This window comes from Lotus japonicus, chromosome 1, assembly GCF_012489685.1.
Source record: "Lotus japonicus ecotype B-129 chromosome 1, LjGifu_v1.2".
Taxonomy (NCBI): Eukaryota; Viridiplantae; Streptophyta; class Magnoliopsida; order Fabales; family Fabaceae; genus Lotus; species Lotus japonicus.
This window is the reverse complement of record NC_080041.1, coordinates 92,849,252-92,863,125: the sequence shown is the minus strand read 5'-3', so window position 1 is coordinate 92,863,125 and position 13,874 is coordinate 92,849,252. Positions and strand designations below refer to the sequence as shown.

Genomic DNA, 13,874 nt, shown 5'->3' with positions numbered 1-13,874 from the left:
CGTTCATTGCATATAAAAAACAAATCGGAATTTTAAATTCCGTTTTGAAAACGGAAATTAAATTTCCGTATTGAATACATGGGGTGCCAAACCCAATAGGTGGGGTGCCAAACCCAAATCCCACAAACTCAGCACAGTAGTACACATAATTAAGCTTAGCTTTGAGGACCCCACGACCGACACATCCCATTCCAGTTTCACCCTTTGGAGTGTAAAACATTTTATATACTTTTCCATTCAATTTTCCCTCTCTTTTATTTTAACTTTTCTTCTGTTTTCTTTTCACAGCTAGCTATATAAATGCCTCACACCTATATGTGTGCCATCACTCATAATTTCTCTCTCTCTCTCACCGTTTAGTTTACCTTAACATAGCTATTAGGTACAGTGGTGGTGCCGAGAGAATTAATTAAGTGGTGCGAAAATGTCGCTCAAATTAGCGGGAGCAACCCTGCTTCTATGTTTTTTTGCTATTTCTCTCTTTCAACTTACTCAAGCAGAAGATCCCTACAAGTTCTTCAGCTGGAATGTTACTTATGGTGACATTTACCCACTTGGTGTTCGTCAAAGGGTAGCTGGATCTTACTTTTTCCACTGTTATCAGTTCTTATAGTTTGAATCTCATTTTCAATATCACTATCACTGAATTTCAATTTGTTAATATTTTTCAAGCTTAACATCTTTCTGTTTTTTCTTTTTCTTTTCATTTTACAGGGAATATTAATCAACGGGCAATTTCCAGGTCCAGACATTCATTCTGTTACCAACGACAACCTCATCATCAATGTCTTCAACAGTTTGGATGAGCCCTTTCTTCTCTCCTGGTACTCTTCCTTTCTTCATCTAACCTCTGTTTGTTCTAACATTTGCTTTTTCTATAGCCTCTTGAATCTTCCCATTTTTGTTTTGGTTTATGCTGTAGCAATTATAAACTCAAAGCATTATAGTATAAATAAAACAGAGCATGTGATTCGGTATGCCTAGGTCGGTTGCGTATGTTGTAAAACTATTCTCCATTTTGGATGTTTAGTGATAAGTCATAGGACTCTGGTTGGAAAGTGGCAGCACTGAGATCTCCCATGTGCTGATCAAATGTGTGAACATGGATCTAGATCTGGCTCAATTGTGTATATAATATTTTTTTTTGTAGACTGTGTGTATATATAATAACATCACACTACATTATACTAGTATTCATTTTAAAAATACAAATTATTTTTTATTTATTTCTGAAAATGGAAAGGACAGGTGACTCTAGAACAAGGGCATAGCCTTGATGGAATGCAGTATTTGCTTATGTCAATAATAGAAGTGAATGATGGTCTAGGTCATGGACATGGAAGCGCTTTTTATCACTAGCCTTAATTAAGGTCTTAATTTGGACCACTAATATTGAATTTGTCTTGTAAAATAGAGATAAAAGAGGAAAAATATTTGATAATAGGAAAGTTAAAAGGATTATTAGTGTATGTGCTTCCGTTATGTAAGGTGGTTGATTGACTGATAGTCAATGTTATGGCCCATGTACCTTCTTTTGTGTTGGCTGTAGCCTGCTGGATTCCATTATGGCTAACCACTACCTGTATGTTTTCAAGAGTGTGTGTTTGTTTTAAGTGGAACGCTAACGACACTCTCTTTTAATATTCTTTCATTAATCAGTTGAAATTTATGTGAAATGTTGTTAAATTAAAAGTGAGATTCATATTTTAAGTAGATGGCACGTGAGTGATACATTTGGCATGAATGATGATGCAGGAATGGGATCCAGAATAGAAGGAACTCATTCGAAGATGGTGTTTTTGGAACAACATGCCCCATCCCACCAGGGAGGAACTTCACTTACATTCTTCAAGTGAAGGATCAGATTGGGAGCTTTTACTACTTCCCTTCTCTTGCTTTCCACAAAGCCGCTGGAGGTTTTGGAGGCATTAGGATCCTTAGCAGACCAAGAATTCCAGTCCCTTTCCCTGATCCTGCTGGTGATTACACTGTTCTTATTGGAGATTGGTACAAATCCAACCACACGGTGAGTTTGAATCCCCTTAATTCCTCATTATTCACTGAAAATTGAAATTAGATGTTGCCTTTTAATATCTCACTCAGTCATTCACTATTACAAAATGACGACTCAATAAGGAAAACAAGTAAAATTTTGTTTGATTTTCAAATTCCAAAATCATTCTGTCAGGAATTTCTTTTTAGAGAGGTAATTATTGAGAGCGGCTCATCAATCGCTGTTGGGTGGGTTAACTCGAAGTCAAACAGACCATGGAAGCTGGTCAATGAACTTAACCAAATGATTAAAGTAAAATGACATTAGTATAGGTTTTGAGTTAGTTCTTTTTTTAATAAAATTGTAAAACTAGAAATGACACATTATTTTAGAAATAATAACTAAAAATGAAAAATATTAAATTTAAAATGATTAAAATACTACATTTTATTTTTTTTTAAATAAAGAAAGAAACAGAAAAAGAAAAGAGAAAATTCCAATCATAAGTAAGGAATGATCGCCGACATGAAAAAGCATCCAACTACCCACTTTATTTTTTCAAGTGGACCTCACATTGCTTTTGAATAAAAAAATCAAGAATAACACGTTTGATATTAAAAAATAGATTAATTTTTATGCATCGAAGGTGTAAATAAGTTTTACACAATTATTCAATCACAATCCTCCATTTTGTTAATTCATAATTAATTTTAAATTTAAAAATATTTAAAATAGAAAATGAAAGAATGTGATTGAATGACTGTGTAAAAAAATTTAAAGGATTGGTGCATAGGAAAAATGTTGGAGTAAAGGGAAAATGAAGTAGATTTGAGTTCAATCCCGCTTTCTTACCCAAATTAGTGTCAAGTGCCATGTTCTCACTCTCCATCTTTTCTATTTAAGATTTAGGTGATTGAACTTATATAAATACTTAAATAGACAACACCATCTTTCCCTATTTTAGATCTGTGTAATTTATTTTATCTTAAAAAAAAAATTCAGGTCCCACGTTAGATGGAAAAGATTAAATTTTTTAATTTGATTCATTCCTAATTTCCTATGCCTATTTTAAGAAATTTGCTAAGATTTTTCATTTGTGATGAGTATAAGTTATTTGGCGGCAACTCCCTAGCCCTCCGACGCATTGTATGTTCATTTACTTATCCATTTTGTGTTGCAATTTTTGAGTTGTGTGCCAAGAGATAAGCTTCTGAGTTCTATCGGTGACCATAAATGGTGACCTGACAGTAATTTATATATTTGCACTAATTTATATACAAAATTGATTCGATATTGTCAACAGAACTCACCTCGAATCAATTTTTTATTTTTATATAAAATTATAAATTAGTGCAAATATGTTTGTAGTTAGAGGAGTTAAGAACTAACAACAATGTTCTTCAACATTAGAAATGGTTGACGTGAAGTTCTTAGTTCTTAAAAATAAGAATTAAGATGAATAGTGGTATTGTGAGATCAGATGAATAATGCTAAAAACTTGTGATTATAGCGAAATATGCAACAGTTACTTATGAACCTACATACGAGTCTACATGAATAGTGCTTAAGAATTCATCTATAAGAAGTAGAATATTGGAGATGCTCTAAATGTTTAACATTAAGTAGTACTCAGTATATAAATTTTTTTGTTGTTTATTAATATGATATCAATGAAAATATAAACATCTTACGCACAAATCACACGGCAGAGAAGAAAAAGAAATGTTCACCTCAGTACAATTGAAATGGTTCCAATGGGTGGAGTGTTGATTCAACAATGCCTTTTTTATGGGCTTTTCATTGTCTGGGATTTTCATTGTAATATAATAATATTATTTAAGAAAACCCACTTGAGAAGAAATGTGAAAAAGACAAAAGAACCTGATTTTGACCCAAAAAAAAGAGCTGGTCATGAATGTCAATAATGTAATTCTATTTCTGAATCGGTGCTACATAATGAAAAACCTTTAAAAAGAAGAAAAATAATGAATAAGAAATATTTTTGGCCCAAGTCCCAACAGTACATTCATTTTCGAAAATGAATCATTTTAAGTTCAAAAAAAGAAAATGAATCATTTCATGTTATTGGATCAGTTGATTTTATACTATATAAATTTGTTTTATATTTTTCCATAAAATATTCATAGTGCATCACATGTTCAGTATTATAGAAAACGATATTTTTTTTTTTTTGAAAGAATAGAAAACGAGATATGAATGAATATAAGATTTTAAGATGTGAGTATTCTTAATTTCAAAAAAAGATAAGATGTGAGTATTCTTATTCTTCAACTTCGTACTTTGTAGGCGCCGCATTTTCGTGAATAGTGCAGCTTCAATCTCTTTTTTCAATATTGATATTGATTTGTCTTTTTATTTTGGGTACATATTGATCTGTCTTCTTAAAATATACTTTTGACTTAATTATGTACTCCCTCCGGTCCTATTTATAAGCAACAAAAAAAAAATCCACATAGTTTAAGAAATGTAGTTAAACTAGATAAAATGCATTAAATTTGTCTTGAATCAAAATAAACTTCCAAAATTACCCTTTGTTATTAGTGTTGGAAAGTGGGAAAGAGAGAGAATAATTAATGAGACACATTTTACAAGTTAGAATTAATAAGGGCATCATTGGAAAAAATTAATTAATATAGCTCAAACTTTCATTTGGTTCTTATAAAAAGGACCAAAATTTTTCTTATCTTTCATGCTTATAAATAGGACCGGAGGGAGTATCATCTAAATTCTAAAGTCTAGGAGCACTTATCAGTTATCACAATTAGAAATTTTTTTATAACATTCGCTTTTTTTTGTACCGGGAAAATTTGTATACATATTTTTGTGAAATATAAAAAGTAACAAGCTTTCTTCCTTGCTGATATCTTATTTTCTAATTTTATCAAACATACCTTCAATTTGTGTATTTTAACCGATTTAAGAAAATAACCTATAAATACAATGACATTGTGATTAAGCTTTGGGTATAAGGAATTTATTTTCTCTGAGGTAAAATGTGTGTGGATTCTGTGCAGACTTTGAAAGCTCATCTTGATAAGGGCAAGAAGCTTCCTATACCTGATGGAGTTCTCATCAATGGTCGCGGACCTAATGGAGTATCTTTCAATGTAGAACAAGGTAATGCTTATGCTTAAGCTCCCCATCTATTACATTGTGTATTCATTAAGAAAAAAGAAATGTTGTGGTCATACAAGTGGAGTTTAATTTCACACAAATAATCAATCTTACTTATTATTTCTACAACAGGGAAGACTTACAGGCTTAGAATATCAAATGTGGGGTTGCAACATTCCCTTAACTTTCGCATCCAAAACCACAAAATGAAGCTAGTAGAAGTGGAAGGAACACACACTCTTCAAACTACTTACTCTTCACTTGATGTTCATGTGGGGCAATCTTATTCAGTACTAGTTACTGCAGATCAACCTGCTCAAGACTACTACATTGTGGCTTCCACACGATTCTCCTCTAAGATTCTCACCACCACTGGAATACTTCACTATAGCAACTCTGCAGGCCCAGTTAAAGGCCCGCCACCTGGGGGGCCTACAATTCAAATTGATTGGTCTTTGAACCAGGCCCGCTCGATCAGGTATTTTTAATTCTAACTACTTTGCTTTTGTCCAAAAAGAAATTGCTAGCTACTCTGTACTCCATGGTCAGGCCTGTCAAAATAGGCTCCGTCTCGTGAGCTAGCTTGGTTCAACTCCCTTTTTGGGTGGGTTGGGTTGGAAAAATAAATGTTCATGTTCATGTGAGTTTTGTTAGCTCAGCTCACCTAACTCAGTGGACTAAACAGGTCGGAACCGAAGTGAGTCGAGTTAGCTCAAGTAGTCTAAATTATCTTGTTCTAACTGTATTTGACTTTGAACCATCTAAGAGATTAAATATATCAACTGTATTTGATCCTTCAAAGTCAAATCTGAATATCTTAGTCCTTCCAATCGAACTAGTCTCTGCATGTTATTTCATTCCATCATTCATATTGACTATTGAGTGGTTAAAATCTTGACTAATCAATTTGTTGGCAATCTTCTTCTTTTTAATATTTTAATGTCATAGTTTTTAAGTTGCTTGTATAACCATTTCGTGCACTATATTAAATAAGGTTATACTACATAATTTCAGGACTAACCTTACAGCAAGTGGACCAAGACCGAACCCACAAGGTTCCTACCATTATGGTCTGATCAACACAACCAAGACCATCATATTGGCCAGTTCACCTGGCCAAGTAAATGGCAAACAAAGATATGCAATTAACAGCGTGTCTTATGTTGCCCCAGACACTCCTCTTAAGCTCGCCGACTACTTCAAAATTTCTGGTGTTTTCCGCACCGGAAGCATATCTGAGAGACCCACTGGTGGTGGCATTTACCTTGATACTTCTGTGATGCAAGCTGACTTCAGATCTTTTGTCGAGATTGTGTTCCAAAATAATGAGAACATCGTCCAGAGCTATCATCTCGATGGCTACTCTTTCTTTGTTGTTGGGTAAGCACATGTAACTTAGCATATTGCTTGAATTGAAGTGCACTTAGTGTCATCAATAAATATCACATATATATTTAGTAGCTAAATGATAGCATGTTACTAGTAAAGTAATTTGAGGAATTCTAGCAAGGCTATCTTTAACACTTTTTTTCCAATATACTATTTTCTATTGATTAAAATTTATATGGAGTTCACTAAATTATACGGGTGCACTTACAATTGAGTGGGTTTTGCTCTTTAAAACTTGTTTGGATTAATTTCTCTTGGAACCAATTCTGGCACCTAGAAGCTACTCGTTGCATGGGTAGAAGCTTCTGTAAATAACTTCTGGTTGTCAAAATTGATTTTGAGAAAGAGAAGCTCATCCAAATATGCTATACAAAATCTTCTCAAATTATTTTTTACTTTAAAATCCATTATAGAAGGATTTCCAAACATGTGTTTGAATATGAATTTCAATCTCTAAATGAATTTCAATATTGCGTTTTTATCAATTTTTATTTATCTTTAACCCTTTTAGTTTTCTTTAAACAATCATTATTTATGAGGCATTTGTAACAACTTTTTTCACTTTAGTCGAAAAGTATCATCCAATAATACCACTAGATTTTTGTGTTTGGCTTTCTAAAATTGGTCACTTGTTGGCACAAAACTAATGATTCAATTGTATATGTAGTATGGATGGAGGAACATGGACAGCTTCTAGCAGGAACCAATACAATCTCCGAGATGCAGTTGCGCGTTGTACCACTCAGGTGAGAATTAGTATATGTTTAGAAATCAGGAAGAAGCTTTGGTTTAGATTTTCAGAATTGATTCTCACTAAAGAGAAGCTATCTAAACATGCTATCAATTTATAGTCCTTGGCCCTCTTGTTTTGTGGCCTAGCCATATAGTTAGGTTAGAACTCATGTAGCCTTTGATTCTTGATTTTGTTCAGGTATATCCTTACTCATGGACTGCTATTTATGTTGCCCTTGACAACGTGGGAATGTGGAACTTGAGGACTGAGTTTTGGGCTCGACAATACCTCGGCCAACAGTTTTATTTGCGCGTCTACACAGCATCAACCTCAATCAGAGACGAGTTTCCTGTTCCGAAGAATGCGCTTCTCTGTGGCAGGGCAAGTGGGAGACACAAGCGACCACTTTGAGCTAGCAAGGGTTTAAAAGATTCACACGTTTCAGAAGGGATTCTGGTTTTAGAATATGATCAGTAGTTAATTTTTCTGCTGCTAGTTTTATTGTTGAGTGTTTTCATTTATCTCTGAAGAACATGTATGATTTTCTCTAAATGACCCCAGCTCGAGGTCACATTCTTTTCCAGAGAAAAAAAGGAAGAAAAAAAAAAGAGAAACAGCCAGCATACTATATTCCCTTTGTATTATCTCGACTTTTACTAGAATTATTATTATTATAAAGTAAGGTGATGCTGAGTGTGAAATTGTGAAATTTGGCATTTGGTAATTTGGGTAAGCAGGGTCTATGATTCATTTGCTGTATGGAATGCAGAGCATTAATATAAATTGTTATAGCTATATCCATATTGTTAATTCTGCAAGGTTTTGACAGCACAAACACTGCAAGATTCTGAAATATATTCTGAAACTTAATGTAGAGATCGGTTGGAAGTTTAGAGGTCTATATTGTGTAAAAATGGGATCCATATATAAACTGTATAACATATAAGAAAAATTAGATAATTAATTTTCTATTGTTTTGGGTGAGAATATGATTTAAGTTTCCATTTTTTTTCAAAAGACAGATTAGTTTAAGAGCTAAGCTCAAGTTAAACAGCCTTTACAAACTTGGGGAATTAATCCGAATTATAAGAGTAATACAACTTAGCACTAAAAATACACATTAAAGCATGCTAGTTTATTCATGGAGAACTCTCACAAAATAGACAAGAAAAACCCTCTAAAAATGGTTATGAGATCCAATGGGGAGAAAAATCCATCTTTCACCTTTGTCCCTTGGGGGTAGGGAGATGTTGGATTTTTCTATTTCCTGTGTTTGCTAAGGTTTTGTACTTTTGTTTGTTGAGCATTTGAAGTTTACTCTTATAGCATGGAATAAAATATGTCGTCTATCCTCATACTTCTTTAGCCTTTTAATGACAATGCAACATTAAAATGGTTAACAAGAGACAAAATCAATTTTTTTAGGGATTCTCTAATTCACTTTAGGTGATTAATGTAGTTAAATATATTAAATAAAAAGTAATGATAGATAGACATACATTTTTTTTACGGACATTCATTATACATACAATTTTGTAGTAGGTTTTATCTTCTTACAAAATTTTGTAGCAGTTAAAAACCATCACAAAATCGTATGTCTAAAGAGTGTCTGCACAAGTTAAATGTCTATTAATCATTTTCCTTAATACACAAATTATATAATAATGATTTTCCCTCTATGGAAATAACAAATTTGCATTAAAAATATTGCATTAAAAATATTTTTTTTTATCTTGCATTAAAAATACTAATCCCTTCTTTTGTGCAAATAAAAAATATTCATATTTATATATGATTTAATGCAATCACTAGCTAGTTTCCTAGGCTTGGGTGGAGGCTTCGGAGGAACATAATCCTGATCGCCCTGAAGACAGAACAGATAGTGTTCTCTTTTTTCACGTAATTTAAGAACTGTACCTTATCTTTCTTTGTCTCAATCAAATTATCGATTTACTTTGATCTTCAGCATAGTGCTAGATGGCGGATACACCAGAGTTCGACCCTGCCCTTGCGCTTTCTCACAAATTCCCTGATGTATGTATCTTTCTCTCTCTATTTCTCTTTTTTGTTTTTTGTAGACAAACTGTTTGTAGAATAATTGGTGGTGGATTTTATTTTTAATTGAATTCTGAACTTCTGTTATTGTTTTGATTGCATAATATGGACTGCAGACCACCTACTCATATACTGAAAGGTATGATCTTCTTATGCCACACTTTCAATTCTCCCTTATCTAATTTCATGAAAGGAAAAATTTGTTGGATAAGTAATCATGCTTAAAATACATGTTTAACAGAGATTCAGCACTTTATGCCTTAGGCATAGGGGCATGTGCTTCCAACGCTGTCGATGCCGATGAGCTTAAATTTGTTTACCATGAAGATGGTCAGGAGAGTATCAAGGTATTGTTTGTTTACCATCAGAAATCAATCAGGATATTGTTATTTTTAAGGTATTCTTGGTAAATGTTCTGTGTAACACAATTTGCTTCAACCATTACTTTTATAGTACCAGGATATTGCTAGGAATTCATTTATTTTGAGGCAGTCCCTGTTGACATAGAATAGTTCATTTGTCTCTTTATAGGTTTTGCCTACATTTGCTGCTATAATTGCACTTGGATCTGCAGCATTCGATCTCCCTGGCTTGCAGTGAGTACTGCTCACTACTTTCAATATGTTTGTGCTAATACTTTGTGTATTGTTAATTAAGGTGCAGTTGAACCCATCTAGTTGTTTATATGATCTCCGTAGCTTTTATTTTATGGGTGAATGTATACTTCTTTACTATTTTCACTCCATCTGCTGTCATGTTAGTCTTACTTTTCTTTCGCTTCTAATTCTTAACCAAAGGTAGAAATTTGTGGATGCCAGATTTGATCCACGCCTTCTGCTGCATGGTCAACAATACATAGAGCTGTACAAACCATTTCCTTCGAGCTGTCATGTAAGGTTTATAATCAATATTTGGCGAACTGGGTGTTTCCATTGAATTGTTAGTTAAACTAGTGTTTTGTGGTTCCAATTTTAGCTCACTACACCAACATGTCAGATGAAATTCGCAAGAAAATCAAATTAAGTATAGATCAACATATGTGAATGAAATTTTACTCAAGGGAGACATGCCATCTTCAGTGAATGAGGAATCCTTTATGAAATCCAAGCATCTGACATGTATTTCATGCCTATGTGGAATAGCCATGTATTTGCTCCATGGCATTTTCATTCAGATGTCACTTTGAGAACTGAGAAAAATTATTGTAAAATCACATTTATTTGAGAAGAATGGGCTGTTAATTTGTTCTTAAATTGTGGATAGAATAGAATGACCTAATCAGTTTTATAAAGAGATAACTACCTTGCACAAGATACCCCCCCTCCCCCCAAAAAAAGTAAAGAATATGTCTCCCTGCCCTTACAATTATAATAGTCTGAAATAGTTCATTGTGATTTTCATCAGCCTGTTAAGGTTAATTTCTACTATTGTGATTTTCTCTCTTATTCTTCATTGATAAGCTCATGATATACTATTGTTGTTACAGATTCACAATAAAGTCAGTCTTGCAGGATTACATGATAAAGGTTGAATTGCAAAAACAGTTTCTGCTTAATGATCTGTTGTGCATTTGTTTGCTGTAAAGTTTGACTATCACAGATTTGCAAAATGGATATCTTATTTATGTACATTTTTAAATCCCCCCCCCCCTCCCCCCCTTTACTCATATATTCTGCTTCTTAATGGGATATTGCTTTAATTCCAGGTAAAGCAGCAATTTTGGAGGTTGAAACAAAAAGTTATGAGAAAGAATCTGGTGATTTATTATGCATGAACAGGTACAACTGAAAACATTCTTTTAATGGTTTGTTTCCACCATCACACTCAAATAGTAAGTTGCTGCAGGTCCACTGTCTATCTACGGGGTGCTGGTGGCTTCTCAAACTCGTCTAAACCATTTTCTTACTCAAACTACCCCTTGAACCAGACTTCAGCTGTAAAAATTCCTGATAGTAAACCCTTTTCAGTGTTTGAAGATCATACCCAAGCATCTCAGGCATGTTATAATTATTCAATATTGTTTGAAATGTAGATTACATTATGTGTGATCCCCCCCCCTCCCCCCCCCCCCCCCCAATTTTTTTTATGTACTTTATTAATTTTCAGTCTTTAGCCTTGTATTTTAGATATTGGTTGTCCACTGTCTTGGACTATAACAGTCATCCATGAAATCTATTTTTGTCAACTAAAAAAAATTAACTGTTCAGGAAGTAATGTGGCATTTATTTTTTCCCCTTATGGTCATTGATATGCTTAATCTGCTACCATTATATTTGTCTTCCAACTTTGAAAGAAACATGTCTTGAGCTCTAGTTATTGCAGTAAAGCAATAAAGTGACCAGTAGGTTGATCTTGTAGAACAAGTTGAAGTATTTTCAAATGGTCCAACTTATACCAAATGATTTTGAAAAAGTAATTCCTTTGTTCCAATAGTTACATTGTTAAAAAAGAAATTCATGCAATTTCTGCTAGTAAGATTCTTTTCCCTTGGTTTTGGTGGCTTGCCTATTTAGTTAATAACTTATACTGGTGATTATTGTGTCGGCGCTTTATATCACTACTATATCGATGAAAACATTTCTATAAATGAATTTATGCAAGAAATCAATGCTAATTACATTGGTTTCAGGATCTTTACCTTTGCTTAGACACTTCATGACTATGGTTTCGTTAGTAGTTTAATTACACACTATTTCATCTACATGGGCACCAAGCCACCAACAGTTTGTCTGTCAAAACAGTTTTTAATCTTTCCCCCTTTTTTTTCCTAGCTCCTCTAAGTATTATACTAATTTTGTAGTTCAAGTTGTCATTGAGAACTTCTGATATGCTACTTTATGAATTTCTATACAGTTTCTGAATGTCTCCTCCTTTTGGCAGGCGTTGCTCTATAGGCTATCGGGTGACTACAATCCTCTTCATTCTGATCCCATGATTGCAAAGGTTGCTGGGTTAGTACTCTCATCCTGCTTTCTGATGAAACTCCAACTAGATTCCCTTTCCCCCCATTCAAAGATGTATTCATGTATGCTTGTTGAATTAGGTGAAAGAGAATTTTCCCTCTTATCAGCCATGAAGCTTTTTTTGTTTGAAGGAAGAAAAGAGGATTGGTCATATGAATTAAACAATTGAATTGGTGGTTACTAAGCATTTTAAGATTTTAAGCCATCAGGGATACATCTTGTGACTATACTTTTTGCAGTCATTTGTGTCATTGTGTGGCTAATCTAATGTTGTTTTTAACTTGTTGCCAAAGATTCTCGCAACCAATATTGCATGGGCTATGCACACTAGGATTTGCAGTTAGGGCAATCATCAAGAACATATGTAAAGGAGATCCCGACATGATAAAAAGCATAGCGGGGCGTTTTCTTCTTCATGTGTACCCGGGTGAAACTCTAGTTACTGAGATGTGGCTTGAAGGTTTGAGGTAGACTCACTTCAAACACAATTTTGTTATGTAAAGCATTAATCATTGAGTTTTCTGGCTTTCTATTCAAATGCTTGAGAAGATGGTGATTAAAAATTGAAATTTTGCAGGGTTATTTATCGGACTATGGTCAAAGAACGCAAGCGGACTGTCCTTTCTGGCTATGTTGATCTGCGTGGTTTGACTTCATCACTGTGAAGGAGTTCAATTGCATGTAATGCTAGTTCGAATTTTTTTGCACAGGGTTTGCTATTAAGCTAACTGTGTATTCAATAATCGAATTTTTTTGCACAGGGTTTGCTATTAAGCTAACTGTGTATTCAATAATAAGGCCCCGTTTGGAAGAGCTTATTTGAGCTTATCTGATAGCATAAGCTCTTATGCCAATGTTTGGGAGAGCTTATGCAAACAGCTTATGGCCTGCCATAAGCTGTTTTGAGCTTATTTTCAAAACTATTCAGGATAACTTATGAAAAAGAGCTTATGCTTATATATAGCTTATTTTCAATTTATTTCAATAAAAAATTTAAAATAGCTTATACATAAGCGCTTAATTAAGCTGTGTTTTTAAACGGGGCCTAAATTAATAATGATTAAACGCATTTGAGCTGAATTACAATGTTTCATAAATGTTCTTTTTTTTTTTAAAATTACTATACTTAAGTGCATGTTTGGTTGCATTATTTGCAAAAAATCCAAGACACGGTGATATCTAGAAGTTAAGAGTTGTAGCTTCTGATAATAATTGATTCTAGAAATTGTCATGGTGGAATTAAATACACTACAAATAGAGTATTATAAGTCAAAGCGGACCTCTAGTTTAACTTTATCCTATCCAACTTTATCCTATATGAAGGATGTATTTTGACTTTTGTTTAACTTTATCATATCCAACCTTATCCAATATTCTTACTCAAAAAAAAAAAAAAAAACTTTATCCAATATTCCTATATGAAGGATATTCTTTGGCACGACCGAAGCTTCTCCCCATATTTTGGATTAGCTTATTTCTTTCTCAGAAATAATTTTGGCACCTTATTCATATAAATTTATTCCCGTACTTAATTGCAAAAGCATTTCCAAAAATGCTATCATATTTGGATCAATTTATTTCCCTCAAAATCAATTCAAAACCCTTA

The 13,874-nt window shown here is 33.5% G+C and overlaps 2 protein-coding genes across 4 annotated transcripts; both read left to right on the top strand.

Moving 5' to 3' along the window:
- Nucleotides 1–319: 319 nt before the first annotated feature.
- LOC130727870 (L-ascorbate oxidase homolog) lies at nt 320–7,951 on the top strand. The gene is made up of 8 exons (XM_057579139.1): nt 320–571; nt 715–824; nt 1,756–2,026; nt 5,029–5,131; nt 5,261–5,606; nt 6,143–6,508; nt 7,185–7,263; nt 7,449–7,951. The coding sequence occupies exons 1-8, from the start codon at nt 425–427 to the stop codon at nt 7,659–7,661; spliced, it is 1,635 nt and encodes a 544-aa protein (XP_057435122.1). The 5' UTR covers nt 320–424; the 3' UTR covers nt 7,662–7,951.
- Nucleotides 7,952–9,061: 1,110 nt separating this feature from the next.
- Nucleotides 9,062–13,081, top strand: LOC130727871 (enoyl-CoA hydratase 2, peroxisomal). 3 transcript variants are annotated; one of them, XM_057579141.1, is made up of 12 exons: nt 9,062–9,149; nt 9,217–9,284; nt 9,422–9,444; nt 9,547–9,652; nt 9,837–9,901; nt 10,124–10,196; nt 10,792–10,831; nt 11,011–11,083; nt 11,151–11,301; nt 12,186–12,256; nt 12,562–12,735; nt 12,846–13,081. In XM_057579141.1, the coding sequence occupies exons 2-12, from the start codon at nt 9,228–9,230 to the stop codon at nt 12,931–12,933; spliced, it is 921 nt and encodes a 306-aa protein (XP_057435124.1). In that variant the 5' UTR covers nt 9,062–9,149; nt 9,217–9,227; the 3' UTR covers nt 12,934–13,081. The 3 variants fall into 3 exon arrangements, with proteins under 3 accessions (XP_057435124.1, XP_057435123.1, XP_057435125.1); XM_057579142.1 differs by having other exon boundaries at nt 9,078–9,149; nt 9,222–9,284; XM_057579140.1 differs by having other exon boundaries at nt 9,069–9,284.
- Nucleotides 13,082–13,874: the final 793 nt, after the last annotated feature.

Coding starts and splice junctions, on each gene's coding strand:
- LOC130727870 (XM_057579139.1), top strand. CDS start 425: ATGTCGCTCAAATTAGCGGGAGCAACCCTGCTTCTATGTTTTTTTGCT. Junction 5,132..5,260: donor ATCTTTCAATGTAGAACAAG/GTAATGCTTATG, acceptor TTTCTACAACAG/GGAAGACTTACAGGCTTAGA. Junction 7,264..7,448: donor TTGCGCGTTGTACCACTCAG/GTGAGAATTAGT, acceptor GATTTTGTTCAG/GTATATCCTTACTCATGGAC.
- LOC130727871 (XM_057579141.1), top strand. CDS start 9,228: ATGGCGGATACACCAGAGTTCGACCCTGCCCTTGCGCTTTCTCACAAA. Junction 9,902..10,123: donor TTCGATCTCCCTGGCTTGCA/GTGAGTACTGCT, acceptor TGTGGATGCCAG/ATTTGATCCACGCCTTCTGC. Junction 10,832..11,010: donor TGCAGGATTACATGATAAAG/GTTGAATTGCAA, acceptor CTTTAATTCCAG/GTAAAGCAGCAATTTTGGAG.